Source organism: Hyla sarda, chromosome 9 (genome assembly GCF_029499605.1).
Source record: "Hyla sarda isolate aHylSar1 chromosome 9, aHylSar1.hap1, whole genome shotgun sequence".
NCBI lineage: Eukaryota > Metazoa > Chordata > Amphibia > Anura > Hylidae > Hyla > Hyla sarda.
Window position 1 is genome coordinate 54,346,929 of NC_079197.1, and position 18,017 is coordinate 54,364,945.

General features: G+C 45.2%; 1 protein-coding gene across 4 annotated transcripts in view; it reads right to left on the minus strand.

The window, feature by feature from the left end:
• The window catches only part of LOC130290663 (G-protein coupled receptor 83-like), a 189,982-nt gene that overhangs the window by 9,802 nt on the left and 162,163 nt on the right, over window positions 1-18,017 (minus strand). Inside the window, exon 5 of one of the 4 annotated variants that reach the window (XM_056538596.1) lies at window positions 11,370-11,389. The exons of the other annotated variants lie outside the window; for them this stretch is intronic. Within the exon in view, the coding sequence (XP_056394571.1) occupies window positions 11,370-11,389 (20 nt within the window). The remainder of the gene's footprint in view (window positions 1-11,369; window positions 11,390-18,017) is intronic. 4 annotated transcript variants of the gene reach the window in all.

An 18,017-nucleotide genomic window follows, 5' to 3' on the forward strand; every position in this document is an offset into this window, starting at 1 on the left:
TTCAGCCCTTTGAATACTGTAGTAGTTAGTTGCTTGAAGGAATTAAGTTTGATTCTGGAGTACCCCTTTTAACCAGCGGTTCCCTCCCAACCAGGGTGCCTCCAGCTGTTGCAAGACACATGGACTGATATCTTTCAGCCCTAAAAAGGGCTTTTTTGGGTGCTGTCCTTAAAGCAGATGTTACACTAGTGCTTTAGGAGTAAGTTGGACCCTGAATACACCACCTAGCTGCAACCTAGCTATTGCTTTCCCTATACAGCAGGAGCAGCTTCTCTGACCCTCCACTTCCTAAGCCTGCAGCATGCTGAATGAGGGTAAAATGGTGTCCGTGCAAGAGGTAGGAGGGTCTGGAAGGGAGGGACTGCTGCTGATTGGCTGTAATGTGTCTGCTGACTGACTCACAGGGTCAAAGTTTACTGCAATGTTAAAGTATAGGGGGTGGATCGAACTTCACATATGTTCGCCCGGCAATGCGAACGCGAACATGCTAAATTCGCCGGGAACTGTTCACCAGCTAACAATTCGCAACATCTCTAACGCCCTCACGTCTTATCACTTAAGGACGCCCTCTGCATTTCAGCTTCCCGCAGATGATCGGAACAGGATGCCTGCTGAAATCATTCAGCAGGCATCCCGTGCCAATGCACAGGGGGGTCCTGGGACCCCCCATGTCTGTGATCACCGCAAATCGCATAGTGCGCTCTTAGTCTGATCAATACAAAAATGGTACTGATAAAAACTTCAGAACACGGTGCAAAAAATGAGCCCATATCAGCCCGTATGCGGAAAAATAAAAAAGTTATAGGGGTTAGAAGATGAGAATTTTTAACATAGAAATTTTCCTGCATGTAGTTATGATTTTTTTTCCAAAGTACGACAATATCCAACCTATATAAGTAGGGTATCATTTTAACCGTATGGACTTACAGAATAAAGATAATGTGTTATTTTTACCGAAAAATGCACTGCGTAGAAACGGAAGCCCCCAAAATTACTAAATAAAAATGTTTCTTCAATTTTGTCGCACAATTGTTTTTTATTTCGTTTTGCCATGGATTTTTGGGTAAAATGACTAATGTCCCTGCAAAGTAGAATTGGTGGCGCAAAAAATAAGCCATCATATGGAATTTTATGTGCAAAATTGAAAGCGTTATGATTTTTAGAAGGTGATGAGAAAAAAATTAAAATGCAAAAACGGAAAAACGCTGAGTCCTTAAATGGGTTATCCAGGAAAAAACTTTTTTTTATATATAAACTGGCTCCAGAAAGCAACAGATTTGTAAATTACTTCTATTAAAAAAAAAACGCCCAGTTTAGAAGAGGTTTGCTATGGGAATTTGCTTCTAAACTGGGCGTTTCCCGAGACACGTGTCATCAGAGATTACTTAGACAGAAAAGAACAACCTTAACTTCAGAAGCTCATAAGTACTGAAAGGATTAAGATTTTTTAATAGAAGTAATTTACAAATCTGTTAACATTTCTGGAACCAGTTGATATATAAAAAAAAGTTTTTCCCTGGAATACCCCTTTAAGGTGAAAATAGGCTGAGTCCCTAAGGGGTTAAACATGCCATCAGGCATAGCATTGATCACCATTATCAGCATTCCACTGCTGAGGATGCTTCTATTACTGGAGTGAGGACTGGACAGCATAGAGGCACATAAGGACCCTTTAGCCATCATCTAAACTGATCAAGACTCTGCAGTGATCGAGGTTTTGATGTTCAGTATCAGTTGTGGACTGACAACACTCAGGGCCCCCAGACCAAATAAATCAAGGGTCCCCTTTGAGACTTTGCTTCTGGCCCCACCTCTGTCTTGCCCCTTTCCCACCCAAATCCCTCCTCATTCCCCATCCCTACACATAAAATAAAATAATATAAAACTCCTTAACGTAGGTAAGATAATTTTTCATGATAAGGAAGAAATATATACCACCAAACAATAACTGGATAATACCACCATACTGCACTGAATAAAACCACTATACACAGACCAGTATTCCCCCATACAGTGCCCATATAGTGGTTGATACCAGCTGTACATAGGATCTGTATATCATATAAGTGATTATATACAGGACCATACAGAGGTACATACCAGCTGTACACAGGATCAGTATACCATATAAGTGATTATATACAGGACCATATAGAGGTAAAACAATCTGTACATAGGATATATGCGCCATATAAGTGATTACAGTTACATATAAAGAACTCACTGACGTCAATTCTGATCGTTGGCATTTTCTTTTCTTTTTTACTCCGTCCGTATCAGACCGTCATGCTTATTCCACCCAAAACTCATCTCTAAATATCTGCAGGACAAACATGTTAGACCCTGCATTTTTCCAATACCTTCCCCTCCTCTACACAATCTTCCCATCTATAGGCCACAAACTGTTATATGCAATCCTTGGTGTCCTGCACAGAAAAGGACAATAAGGTAGGTAGCCAGGTAAGTGGCTTACTATGTAGTTAGGTAACCAGATAGGTAGGTAGGTATGTAGCTAGATAATTAGGTAACCAGGTATGTAGGTAGGTATGTAATTAGGTATGTAGTTAGTCAGATAGCTAGCAAGGTAGTTAGATGGAGGTAGAAAGCAAAGGCAGACTTCAAAGAGAACAGAATTACAGAGGCGCTGTCCGGGATGCACACAAATCAGGTGCGATGGCTTGAAGCAGAACACTTTTTATTAACCAAGATTCAACGTGTTTCACTGTGCAAGCACAGCTTCCTCAGGCATACAAGGTATGAGCAATTCCCATGGTTAGATACCAGAGAGTTAACCTTTGAAATGTCAAAAGTAATACACTTATATAGAGAATAATATAAAAATAGTACATCTATGCAAACACCTATTATAACATGACTATCTATTAGGGATGAGCAAATCAAATCTGACAAATCCTAATTCGTTACGAATTTCAGGAAAAATTTGATCGCTTCATTAACTACTTGGGGACGGAGCCCATTATAACCCTAAGGACGGGAGCATTTTTTGCAATTCTGACCACTGTCACTTTAAGCATTAATAACTCTGGGATGCTTTTACTTTTCATTCTGATTCTGAGATTGTTTTTTCGTGACATATTCTACTTTATGTTAGTGGTAAATTTTTGTCGATACTTGCATCATTTCTTGGTGAAAAATTCCAAAATTTGATGAAAAAATTGAAAATTTTGCATTTTTCTAACTTTGAAGCTCTCTGCTTGTAAGGAAAATAAACATTCTAAATAAATAATATTTTGATTCACATATACAATATGTTTGCATCATAAAGTTGACATGTTTTTACTTTTGGAAAACATCAGAGGGCTTAAAAGTTCAGAAGCAATTTTCCAATTTTTCACAAAATTTTCAAAATCGGAATTTTTCAGGGGCCAGTTCAGTTGTGAAGTGGATTTGAAGGGCCTTCATATTAGAAATGCCCCATAAATTACCCCATTATAAAAACTGCACCCCTCAAAGTATTCAAAATGACATTAAGTGGTATTCAAAATTCAGTAAGTGTGTTAACCCTTTAGTTGTTTCACAGGAATAACAGCAAAGTGAAGGAGAAAATTCAAAATCTTCATTTTTTACACTCGCATGTTCTTGTAGACCCAGTTTTTGAAATTTTACAAGGGGTAATGGGAGAAAAAGCCCCTCAAAATTTGTAACCCAATTTCTCTCGAGTATGGAAATACCTCATATGTTTATGTCAAGTATTCGGTGGGCACAGTAGAGGGCTCAGAAGGGAAGGAGCGAAAATGGGATTTTGGAGAGTGAATTTTGCTGAAATGGTTTTTGGGGGCATGTCACATTTAGGAAGCCCCTATGGTGCCAGCAAAAAAAAAAAAAAACACATGGCATACTATTTTGGAAACTAAACCCCTTAAGGCATGTAACAAGGGGTCCGGTGAGCCTTAACACCCCACAGGTGTTTGACAACTTTTCGTTAAATTCGGATGTGTAAATGAAAAAAAAAATGTTTCACTAAAGTGCATTTTTTTTCCCCAAATTTACCATTTCCACAAAGGGTAATGGGAGAAAAATCCCCCCATAATTTGTAACGCAATTTCTCCCGAGTACGGAGATACCCCATATGTGGCCCTAAACTGTTGCCTTGAAATATGACAGGCCTCTGAAGTGAGAAATCGCCATGCGCATTTGAGGCCTGAGTAAGGAATTTGCAATAGGGGTGGACCCGGTTACAAGGATGGGGCTTGTCTCCACCAAAACCCTACAGCAGTGTTTCCCAAACAGGGTGCCTCCAGCTGTTGCAAGACTCCCAGCCTGCCAGGACAGTCTATGGCTGTCCGGCAACACTGGGAGTTGTGGTTTTGGAATAGCTGGAGGCGCCGTTTAGGATACACTGCCGTATGAGACGTTTTAAATTTTTATTGGGGGGGGGGGGGGTGTAAAGGGGTGTATATGTAGTGGTTTACTTTTTATTATTTGTTAGTGTAGTGTAGTGTTTTTAGGGTACATTCACACAGGCAGGGGTTCACAGTAAGTTTCCTTGAAGGAAACCAACTGTAAACCCGCCCGTACATTCACATGGGGGGGGGGGGGGGGCAAACCTTCAGCTGTGGCAAAATGACAACTCCCAGAAGGCACTGACGGACCGTACATGCTGGGAGTTGTAGTTTTACAACAGCTGTAGGCACACTGGTGGGGAACCACTGAGTTAGAAAACAGACTCTAGCTCAGTGATTCCAACCCATGTGTCTCCAGCTGTTGCAAGACTACAACTCCCAGCATGTACAGCCTGTCAGTGCAGTCTGGGAGTTGTAATTTTGCAACAGCTGGAGGCACATGGGTTGGAATCACTGAGTTAGGAAACAGACTCTAGCTCAGTGTTTCCCAACCAGTGTGCCTACAGCTGTTGCAAAACTACAATTCCCAGCACGACCAGACAGTCAGGGATGCTGGGCCTGTAGTTATGCAATATCTGGCCCTTCAGATGTTGCAGAACTACAACTCCCAGCATGCCTGGATAGTCTGGGCATGCTAGGAGTTGTAGTTATGCAACAACTGGGGAAGAACAGTGGCCTCCAAACTGTAGCCCTCCAGATGTTGCAAAACTACAACTCCAAGCATGCCCAGACTGTCCAGGCATGCTGGGAGTTGTAGTTCTGCAACATATGAAGGGCCAGAAATTGCAGAACTACATGCCCAGCATCCCTGACTGTCTGGGCATGCTGGGAGTTGTAGTTTTGCAACATCTGGAGGGCAACAGTTTGGAGACCACCATATAGTGGTCTCCAAACTGTGCCACTTCAGATGTTGCAAAACTACAACTCTCAGCATGCCCAGACAGTCAGTGCATGCTGAAAGTTGTAGTTTTGCAACATCTGGAGGACCACAGTTTAGAGACCACTACACAGTGGTCTCCAAACTGTGACCCTCCAGATGTTGCAAAACTACAACTCCCAGAATGCCCAGACAGCCTTTGGCTGTCTGGGCATGCTGGGAGTTGTAGTTTTGCAGCTTTTAGAAGGCCACAGTGAAGATCACTTATCGCGATCTTCACTGCAGCCTTCTCAGCCGCACTTTCCGGCCGCCGCTCCTCCTTCTGCAGCCGCTGCTCCGGGATACCGCCGATGCCGCCTCCGAAGGTCCGGGTAAGCCGGGCCATGCCCCCCTCCCTCTCCGCCCGTATTCCCCCGCTCTGTACCGATTTCCAATCGGTGGCCAGAGTGGGGGAAATGAACTCTAACCCCCCTGCCACCCTCCTGCCATTGGTGGTCAGCCTGACCGACCAACGGCAGGGGATAGGAGGGGGTGGCAACACTGCCACCTCACTCCTATCCTTTAGGCTGATCGGAGCTGTCTCTGACAGCTCCGATCAGTCTTATTTTCCGGGAGATCGGGTCACCAGTGACCTGATTTGCCCAGATCGCGGCAAATCACAGGTCTGAATTGACCTGCGATTTGCTGCGATCTCCGATATGGAGGGGGTCTCATGACCCCCCTAGGCATTGCCACGGGATGCCTGCTGATAGATATCAGCAGTCATCCCGGTCCGATCACCGCCCGGCGAGCGGCAGTGATCGGAAATGCCGAGGGCGTATGGATACGCTCTCCGTCCTTAAGTGACGGGACGCGAGGGCGTATGCATATGCCCTTCGTCCCCAAAGAGTTAAACTCCATTTGGGGCAGTCCAGGCTCCAGGGCATCTAAAATTGCTGATCCACATGTGAGGACATGGGGCAAGGAACTCTGGGAAGGTGGCAAGGGGGGTAGGCAGGATGACCCTGAAACACATGCAGCATGCAGAATATCAGCAGCCAGTCACCCTGTCAGGATCCGGACTGGTATGCAGGGAGGACACGGGTGGTGGATCCTCTGTGTCAGTGAGGTGATGGCGTGGGCCGTACCAGGGGAACGGAATCTAAGGGGTTACTGGTTATCACCAGAGCCTGCCGCAAAGCGGGATGGACTTCCAGCTGCAGGTAACCCCCAGGTCGTTCCACCTGATAGCGACTCAAACTCACTGACAGCTGAGACAGGCGCGGTACACAAGGACAAGGCAAGAGCAAGGTCGGACATAGCAGATCTGGGCAGGCAGCAACGGTTCGTAGTCAGGGGCAACGGTAAGGGTCTGGGTAGACAGGCAATGGAACACACAGAAACGCTTTCACAGGGCACTAGGCAACAAGATGCGGCAAGGACAACAAGATGCGGCAAGGACAGGAAGGGGAAGTGGGTTTATATAGTGTAGGGAGTGCTTGGGACTAATTGGGCCAGGCACCAATTAATGGTGCACTGGCCCTTTAAATCTGAGAGACCCGGCGCGCGCACGCCCTAGAGAGCGGGGCCGCGCGCACCGGGACTGAACAGGAGGACGGGGCAGGTGAGAGACACGGGGCACAATCTGAGAGCGGGCACATCCCATACCTCGGATCGCGTCCCCACCGGAGACATGGAAGCAGCGGTGCCGACCAGAGCGCTGCATACACGGGCACGCCGCGAGCGCTCCGGGGAAGCGGCGGGACCCGGAGCGCTCGGCGTGACACACCCCTGTGATGTCAAAGCCATATAATCGGCATCCATCTTGCGGCCAGTCACTTCAGCCTTTTATTGCAGACAGAGAGAGAGAGAGAGGGATAGACACCGATGTGTGTTGCACAGGAAAGAATTTTTCCAGCAGTGATTCACCTCTCAGTCACACCAGCATTCTGTTGCACAGAGAGAGGGACAGAGAGCAGTGTGTGTTGCACAGAAAAGCATTTTTACAGTAGCGATTCACCTCCCAGTCACTACAGCATTCTATTACAGAGAGGGACAGAGAGCAGTGTGTTGCACAGAAAATTTTTTTTACATCAGCGATTCACCTCAAGGCCAGATCCAGCCTAGTGAAAATAAGAGGAAAATGAGGCGCGCTTCTAGCGTGATACCGTTGATGTAAAGCGGGTACGTGCAAGTTAGTGCCTTACCATAGTAGGTTGTGCAGCGGGCACAACACCTTTGCCTGCCTTCAGAATCGCAAGAAGCCGTTTGTATCCCGGGTCCGAGATCCTAGCGTACGGCGGTGTTAGGTAGGTGGCTGCCTCTGCATCCCTAACCGTGACTGGCAAGTCCGGTTTGAACGTGTAGAAATTGGGAGAAAAAATGGGATGAGATACGGCGCCTTCTCCGATGTAATAAGTTGGTGATTCGGAAATGAAGATATAACAAAACTGCCTATATTAAAAAGGGTGTTTTATTGGAGCACCCTCCAATAAAACAGCCTTTTTAATATAGGCAGTTTTGTTATATCTTCATTTCCGAATCACCAACTTATTACATCGGAGGAGGCGCCGTATCTCATCCCATTTTTTCTCCCAATTTCTACAGATCCAGCCTAGTAGCACTGATAGGGAAGGGAGTGAGATTAAGAGAAAAAGTGTAATTTTGGGTGTATTACAGAGAAGCCCTCATTTACTATTGCAAACCAGACAAGTTTTGTCGGGTTTTGCGACAGATTCTAGTGCATTGGGCCAGAAATTCTGTCTGCGCCAGAATTTGCACTAGAATTTGCGCCAAATTTGAAAAAAAACCCTACTAACTCTCCATTTTGCTATGAAAACCCAAAAAAGGGGCGTGACACTCGGAAAAGGGGGTGTGGTCACCAACATTTTCACAAAAACCCAACAAATTTACTAAGGTTTTCACAGAAAATATGGTGGATTTCAGCTGAAAAAAAAACCTACAGATCAGAGCACGTGTAAAAAAAAGCAAAATGTTGGGAAAGTGGAAAATGTAGGGAAACCTTTGTAAATACAGTAGAAAATAAATAGTAGGGAATTAAAATCCACAAAGAAACCTACACTCCACTCTTAGTAAATAAGGGCCAGAGACTGTGTTCTGCAGCACAGGTGTGTACTGCTGGTGTTGTACACAAATACTGTTTTAAGTGCATACCACATAAGTACATCTAAGTGGTGTACTATTTTGTTCCTGTTAAAGTCTTAAGGGCCTAGATACTGTGAAAGGCCAGCCAAAAAGTACACACCGGCTGGTGTTGTACACAAATACTGTTTTAAGCGTACTGGCGCGCATTGTCCTCCACTCATAAGTGCATACCCCATACGTGCATATAAGTGGTGTACTATTTTGTTCCTGTTAAAGTCTTAAGAGCCTAGATACTATGAAAGGCCAGCCAAAAGTACACACCTGCTGGTGTTGTACACAAATACTGTTTTAAACGTAGTGGAGCGTATTGTACTCCCCTCATATACGCACTTAGTATGTCAGGCAGAGAAGTGCCAGGACGTGCACATAGGAGTGGCAGAGGCCTAAATTCATCAGGCAGAGGTCGCAGCACACTATGCCGAGTGGCAGCAGGAGTCGCAGCGAGAGGCCTGAGCTACCACTATCAGCTAGTGGTCGTGTCTCGACCAGCAACCCATCTGCCATCATTGATTGGTTAACACGGTCATCCACTTCACCGCAAGTGACATTCGACACCCCCAGTCAACAGTTGGTGAGTTCTTCAGTTGACATGGCCCAGGAGCAGTCCCTGTCCTACCATTGCCTCTATCTTGTGCTGTTCCCTCCCCCACAGAAGTTGTGGGTTCGGCTTCACTCTTTAATGAGGACAATCTAATAGAGGCATGTCAGCAACTACTGTCCAGCCAAGAAGTGGAGGAGGCTTCCTCTGCTAGGCGGGCAAGTAGTGATTAGAGATGTCGCAAATTGTTCGCCGGCGAACAGTTCCTGGCGAACTTAGCATGTTCGCATCGCCGGTCAAACATATGTGAAGTTCTATTCGCCCCATATACTTTAAAGTTGTATTCCGGTGAAAACCTTTTTTCTTTTAAATCAACTGGTGGCAGAAAGTTAAACATATTTGTAAATTACTTCTATTAGAAAATCTTAATCCTTCCAGTACTTATTAGCTACTGAATGCTACAGAGGAAATTCCTTTATTTTTGGAACACTGATGACATCACGAGCACAGTGCTCTCTGCTGACATCTCTGTCCATGTTAGCAACCATGTATAGCAGATGTATAGCAGATGTATAGCAGAAGTTTGCTAAGGGCAGCATGGTGGCTCAGTGGTTAGCACTGCTGCCTTGCAGTGCTGGGGACTTAAGTTCAAATCCCAATAAGGACAACAATAAATAAAACGTTATTAATATTATAATAACGTCAGCAGAGAGAACTGTGCTCGTGATGTCATCAGAGAGCATTCCAAAAAGAAAAGAATTTCCTCTGTAGTATTCAGTAGCTAATAAGTACAGGAAGGATTAAGATTTTTTAAAAGAAGTAATTTACAAATATTCATATGGTAGATATGCATACGGCACTGTGTGTACGGAGATTAAGTGCAGTCTCTCTGGGCAATGCTCGCACTGATGACAGTGGTGCTCTGGCTAGTAAAAGGCATTCATATATATCCACCAAAGTAAGAGACGAAATGATAGCCGACGCTCACCAGTCTTCTTAAATATCTTCTTTTATTATACTCACATATAAAATGGGTAGGGAACAGACGCAGGGGGGTTACATGGGCTACAAAGCTCCGTTTCGTGCAGCAGGTGCACTTCGTCCGGCCATCTCTTCTAGACTGACATAACGTTACTAAATACTAGGTAAGCCTTCCTGTTTTCCAATCATCTATTCTTACACCTGTGCACGTGATTATGACGTTTAGACTCGGGGAAGAAGGGGGAGTGTCTGTGATTAAAAACAAGCTGATAGTTCCGTCCTATCATTAAGGTCAAGTGCACCTGTCGCATGTGTCTTTAGTATCCATTCTGTTTCTATTTTTAATAGTTTTTTTTATCTAGTCTTTCTCCTTTACTGGTAGTGACTCTTTTCATTCCTGCAAACTTCAATATATCTGGATTATTATTATGAATTTCTTTTACGTGGGACATGAGTCTGACAGCTCCATGTTTTCCTGTGCGCATCGCGTAAAGATGTTCTCTTATTCACACTCGGAGCTGTCTGCTCGTTTGCCCCACGTAATAAAAGCCGCATGGGCACATCAGGGCATATATGACCTGATCTGTCTTACAGGTGATTAGCTCTTGAATAGTATGTGAAAACGCTCCTAAACGTATGTGTTTGTTCCTTCTTATATAAAGGACACCCGCCATCTGTTACAAATCGTGGAAGAGATACAGTGGGAGGAAGGTTTGGTTTTGTGCTCTATTGATGTGACAAGCCTGTATACCCGTATCCCGCACGATACGGGTATACAGGCAATACGAGAATACATTAAAGACACAGGGGTCACACCAGAGATGATGGAATTTGTATGTGAAGGGTTAAAATTTGTCCTAACAAATAACACTTTTATGGCAGAAGGAAAATGGTATAGACAGGAGACCGGGACCCTATGCCAATCTGTACATGGCTATTTTTGAAAATTATTATATCTATAGCAGTTCCAACCCATTCATCAAATACATTAAAACGTATAATTGTTATGTTGACGATATACTGATAACCTGGACAGGAACCAGAGAACAGTTTGTAGATTTTGTTATGCTTCTGAACAGAACAAATACTTTCAACATGGAATTCACCTATCAATATGGGGGTCAAGAACTTGAGTTTTTAGATGTGAAATTGGTTATAGAGGAGAAAAAAATTGTAGCAGAAGGGTTTCGTAAGGAAGTAGCAAAGAACACGTTATTGCATTACCATAGTTCACATAAAATAGCCGTAAAAAACGCAATACCGTATGGACAATTTATAAGATTGAAACGGAATAATACTGCTGAAGAAACATATAAAAAGCAAGCAGAGGAATTAGAAAAACGTTTAATAGAAAGAGCATACCCTAGAAGAGTTATTAAACAAGCGAGAAAGAAAGTGGATAAAACTAATAGAAGAGAACTGTTAAAAGAAAAATCTTTGTAGATAAAAAAGAAAAAAGATTTACCTTTGTTCTGGAGAATAATCCTGTAAATAAAATAGCAGAAAGAGCCATAAGAAATAATTGGTTCATTCTGGAATCAGATGAAGATTCTGGGTTAAAAAAAAACCAGAATAACATATAAAAAAAACTAAAACAATAGGGAGCATTCTAAGAAAAAAAGTATGAGAAAAAGAAAATGATAATAATTTTAAAAGAACATGGTTAGGAGATGCGCTACCGAAAGGAAACATGAAATGTAAAAATTGTAATTTTTGTAAATATAACATGGAAGCAAAACACATACGTTTAGGACAGTTTTCACATACTATTCAAGATCTAATCACCTGTAAGACAGATCAGGTCATATATGCCCTGATGTGCCCATGCGGCTTTTATTACGTGGGGCAAACGAGCAGACAGCTCCGAGTGCGAATAAGAGAACATCTTTACGCGATGCGCACAGGAAAACAAGGAGCTGTCAGACTCATGTCCCACGTAAGATAAATTCATAATAATAATCCAGAAATATTGAAGTTTGCAGGACTTGAAAGAGTCACTACCAGTAAAGGAGAAAGACTAGATAAAAAACTATTAAAAATAGAAACAGAATGGATACTAAAAACACATGCGACAGGTGCACTCGGCCTTAATGATAGGACGGAACTATCAGCTTGTTTTTAATCACAGACACTCCCCCTTCTTCCCCGAGTCTAAACGTCATAATCACGTGCACAGGTGTAAGAATAGGTGATTGGAAAACAGGAAGGCTTACCTAGTATTTAGTAACGTTATGTCAGTCTAGAAGAGATGGCCGGACGAAGTGCACCTGCTGCACGAAACGGAGCTTTGTAGCCCATGTAACCCCCCTGTGTCTGTTCCCTACCCATTTTATATGTGAGTATAATAAAAGAAGATATTTAAGAAGACTGGTGAGTGCCGGCTATCATTTCATCTCTGAGAGTACAAAAGAATCCCGGCACACCAATCTTTGATGCAAATAATTTTTTTTTTATTAAGGTATAAGTTAACGCAGCACGCGTTCCGGCCTGTACAGCCTTTTTCAACTGCAGTTGAAAAAGGCTGTACATGCCAGAACGCGTGCTGCGTTAACTTATGCCTTAATAAAAAGAAAATTATTTGCATCAAAGATTGGTGTGCCGGGATTCTTTTGTACTCTCATTGGATCACCTATCCCTGGCACCCACACCGATCCAAGTGCCGACCGAACACACTGTGAATCATTTCATCTCTTACTTTGGTGAGTAATTTACAAATATGTTTAACTTTCTGCCACCAGTTGATTTCAAAGAAAAAAGGTTTTCACCGGAGTACCCCTTTAACATTGCGGTAAACTTTGACCCTGTGAGTCAGAGTCAGCAGACACATTACAGCCAATCAGCAGCAGTCCCTCCCTTCCCGACTCTCCTACCTCCTGCACGGACGCCATTTTACCTTCATTCGGCATGCTGCAGGCTTAGAAAGTGGAGGGACAGAGAAGCTGCTCCTGCTGTAATAGGGAAAGCGATAGCTAGGTTGCTGCTAGGTGGTGTATTCAGGGTCCACTTTACTCCTAAAGCACTAGTCTAACATCTGCTTTAAGGACAGCAACCAAAAAAGCCCTTTTTGTGGCTCAAATATCAGTCCATGTGTCTTGCAACAGCTGGAGGCACCCTGGTTGGGAGGGAACTGCTGGTTAAAAGGGGTACTCCAGTGTAAAACTTAAGTTCCTTCAAGCAACTAACTACAGTATTAAAAGGGCTATAAGTTCAGTCCGTGTGTCTTGCAACAGCTGGAGGCACCCTGGTTAGGAGGGGACCGCTGGTTAAAAGGGGTACTCCAGTGTAAAACTTAAGTTCCTTCAAGCAAGTAACTACAGTATTAAAAGGGCTATATGTTCAGTCCGTGTGTCTTGCAACTGCTGGAGGCACCCTGGTTGGGGACCTCTGCTTAAAAGGGGAACTCCGCTGGCAACCTTTTTTGCTCATTGTCACACTAGTGCAAATCACATTTGGTGTGACAGTTGTTCAAATAAAAAAAATACCTCTTTTGGCTGTGAAATAAAACCAGTGCTGCCTAAAGGGGGGCTCTAACTATGTGTTGCCAATATGAGGGAATCTATGTGCTGCCTAAAGGGGGATCTAAATATGTGCTGCCTAAAGGGGACTCTATGTGCTGCCTAAAGGGAGGCTCTGACTATGTGCTGCCTAATATGGGGGAATCTATGTGCTGATTAAAGGGGGGCTCTATGTGCTGCCTAAAGGGGGGCTCTAACTATGTGCCGCCTAACATGGGGGAATCTATGTGCTGTCTAAAGGGGGGATCTAACTATGTGATGCCTAAAGGGGGGATTTAACTATGTGCTGCCTAAAGGGGGCTCTATGTGCTGCCTAAAGGGAGGCTCTACCTATGTGCTGCCTAAAGAGGGCTCTAACTATGTGCTGCCTAATATGGGGGAATCTATGTGCTGCCTAAAGGGGGGATCTAATTATGTGATGCTCTATGTGCTGCCTAAAGGGGACTAAAGCACGTTATTCCATATAATTTAGGAATAATAGGTGATTTATGCCCTTTATGGATTAAAACCAGACTCTGCATCAACTATGTAATTTTCTATGGGAGTTTTGCTATGGATCCCCCTCCAGCACGCCACAGTCCAGGTATTAGTCCCCTCGAAACAACTTTTAAATCACTATTGTGGCCAGAAAGAGTCCCTGTGGGTTTTAAAATTCGCCTGCCCATCGAAGTCAATGGCGGTTCGCCGGTTCGCAAACATTTGCGGAAGCTCGCGTTCGCCGTTATCGAACCGAAAATTTTATGTTCGCGACATCACTAGTAGTGATAAGGAGAGTGGCGTGGGAGGTGGTGTTGGGAGCGTTCAGGCTCCTAAAGCAGAGACTGTTGAGGAACATGAGGAGGAAATCAGTGACGTGCAGACATAACTCGATGATGATGAAGCCGATCACACTTGGGAGCCGGGTGCAGAAGCAGCTTCATCATCATCACGAAAAGATGGTTGCAGGTTGCAGGTGAGCCAGCAGCTGAGCCAGCAAGATGGTACCATGGATGGCAGTTGGCATGGTGGCAAAAGTGGAAAGTCTGGAGCCAAACGTGCCCGGGGTAGATCACCTGCTTTCCAGCAGCCTACCTTCCCGGAAGGTAGTGAAACAGGGGAGGTTAACATGGCCACATGCAAGATGTGTAGACCGAAGGTGAAATGAGGCAGGGTCCCAATGTTGGCACCACGGGCCTGTGTTGACATATGCAGCGTCACCATAAAGCGGCCTTGGAGAACCGTGGCTCCGATGTAGTGGTCCAGCCTGCTACATTACCCAGTGGCAGCTGCTCCCTGTTTCAGCCAGCCAAAGCTCCACCACCTCAGCCGAAGGGAGCTGTCTGTCATACCCATCTTCTGTCACTCCAGATGCTCCTGCTCCTCCTACTTCTCGTCAGTCATTCCGCCAGCAATCCATTGGCGAAGCCATGTCCAAGAGACAACAGTATGCCCACACTCATCCCACGGCACAGAAGCTGAATGTGCTCCTGTCCAAGTTGCTGGTGCTGCAGTCCCTCCCTTTTCAAGTGGTGGACTTTTCACCTTTCAGAGAACTGATGGCTAGTGCCGAGTCGAGGTGGAGAGTCCCAAGCTATCATTTCTTTGTGAAGAAGGCAGTACTAGCCCTGCACAATTTTGTTGAAGATAAGGTTGACCTTTCCTTGAGCCTGTCGGTGTGCACCAAAGTTCACGGCAGTGCCGACGTGTGGAGCTTTAACTATTGTCAGGGACCATGTCTTTTACGGCCCACTGGGTGAATGTGTTTCCTGCACAGCCACAACACCAACTTGGACAGGTCACGCCGCTTCCTCCTCCACACTCTCAGGCCATTGGACGAGTGACAGTATGCCACTCGGCCTCCTCATCCTCCACCGTGTCTTCAGCCTCCACTGCACAGACAAGTGCCCCTTCAGCATCCCATGTGTGAAGGTCACAGCGGTGTCATGCTGTTCTTCACATGGTTTGCCTTGGCGAACGGAGTCACACAGGGGAGGAACTGCTAAAAGTAATTCATCAAGAAATCGAATCATGGCCTACTCCACGAAAACTGCAAATGGTTCCCATGGTGACCGACAATGGGAAGAACATCTTGTCTGTGCTGTGACAAGGAAGCCTGAGCCATGTGCCCTGCATGGCACACGTGTTCAATCTGGTTGTCAAGCAGTTCCGGAAGTGTTCCTCCCATCTGCAAGATATCCTAACAATGGGAAGGAAACTTTGCATGCACTTCAGCCACTCATACACCGCAAAGCCCACCCTCCTGGAGATGCAGTCTCAGAACAGCATCCCCCAACGTAGTCTGATTTGCGACATTTCCACTTGTTGGAATTCCACCCTCCTGACTACATGAACAGAGAAATGCCATCACCGATTTCTTTATGATCCAAGCGGAGAGAGGGACTCCCCTGTGTAACTTCAATGTTAACCAGTGGCAGCTCATACGTGACACCTGCCGTTTGCTCAGGCCCTTTGAGGAAGCAACATTATTAGTCAGTCGCCAGGAAAACAGGATGAACAACGTAAATCCACTGCTTCATCTACTACAACATGTGTTGGAAACGATGGCTGGTCAGGGCACTGGAGACGTGGCGCCTACATCTCATGGCCACATGAGCCTTGTGGGGGCTGAACTGGAGGAGGAGGGGCACAGTGGAGCACAGTTTAGGTTTCACGACATGGGCGGTTTTTCTAGTCATCTGGCAGGAGGGGAGGACCAGGAGCAGCTAGAGGAGCTAGAGGGTTATGAGGAAGGCAATACAGAGGACCCAGACACACTGTGGCAGTATGCAGTGGAGATGGAGCCAGAGAGTTATTTGTACAAATGTCACGATGAATGCTCAGTTGCTTGCGTAGTGACTGCCGAATTGTCACCATTCGGCAGCGGGATGACTTCTGATTCTCCACCTTATTGGACTCTCGCTACCGGTACAAAATAGAGGCCATTTATACACCCACTGAGAGGGAGGACAAACTGACCTACTACAGAGACATCCTACGTAGTCAGTTGGCCGATGCTTATCTGCACCATCGTCCATCCTAACGCAGGTCTGACTCGGGGGGCCCTCTGCGCTCACCTTCCATTGCCATGGCTGCTGGGGAAGGGTGGGGTAGCAGGAGCAGTGCCAGCTCCATCAGCAGCAGCCTGAGTCTACAGTCGCTGATTAGTAGCTTTCTTCACCCGCATAGTGAAGCAACTCATCAGCAGCAGGTAGACCTGGGGCAGTACCCGGCAGGTGGGCGCATACCTTGACATGACCATGCCAACACACATTGAAGACCTGCTGGACTTCTAAGCTACCAAACTTGATTTGTGGCCGCAACTAGCAGAGTTTGCCCTTGAAAAGCTGTCCTGCCCGGCCAGTAGTGTGCCATCATTACGGGTGTTTATTGCAGTAGGGGCCATAGTAACCCCAAGAAGAACTCGCCTGTCCACGAAAAATGTGGAGAGACTGACCTTTGTGAAGATGAATCAGGCATGGATCAGCCAAAATTTCCACCCACCAATGCCTGATGCATCAGAGTAGATTGACCATAGTGCCACACCAACACTTCACAAATATGGATAGTGCTAAACATATTTAATGTGCTGTTCCCCAATTATAGACATTCCTCCACAGCAACCACAAGTAAGTATTGAGGATATGCATTACGTAAAACGTAACTTTTAATAATATTCTTAGGATAAATATAAATTGTGGTCGGGTTAACTTAACGTGTTCAGGTTAAGTAATGCGACCCCTACCTTAATAACTAAGCCTGAGGTGTGCCTGGTTGGCTGATTGAAGTAGCCTATGAAGAAGGGGGCTACCCTAGGGGATAATAATAAGAGGGGAAATCTAAAATTAAGGGAGGGAGGGTGGGGATGCGTAGCCTGATCGGGAGCCGATACTCTGTGCCGTAAGCTGCAGGTGATATGTAGGTACCCAACCCCTCCCACAAATTCAATTAACTGTGCCAGCTAATTACCACTTGTGGTCGGGTTAACTTAACGTGTTCAGGTTAAGTAATGCGACCCCTACCTTAATAACTAAGCCTGAGGTGTGCCTGGTTGGCTGATTGAAGTAGCCTATGAAGAAGGGGGCAAAACACAAACTGGTAGGAATAGATTTTTATTACTGATATGCACATGTTAAACATCAGCCAGATGACTAAAAGCATTAGCCATCTCGGATTGTGGGTCGGGTATATATCTTTGGAAACAGGGGGAGTTCCAACGACCTAACTTTTTAATAACATGTGACGGAACAGCATGTTTTGAGGCAGATGATGCTGCTCCCATCCTAAAGGAGTGTCCTGAAATTATAGCTGGGTCAATGCCAATGGTACGGGCCAAAATGCGAACATGTCTGATGAAGTCTTTTGATGACAAAGGTAGGACCGGGAACGGTAGCAAAGGTGAGTTGCTGGGGTGACCCTGTAACAGGCTCAACAACTCTTTGAAAATTCTCACCGGGCACCAAGCATTTACCAGTGGGGAAAAACCTAATTGACACCGGACTCAGCTGATGAGTTTTGGAGTGCTCTAAGATCAGCTCAAAACCAGTGCCTAATGGTGACAAATGTTTGACTAGCAGGACATGTGAACTATACTGGGTTTTCGTGAACTCACCTGGTCTGAG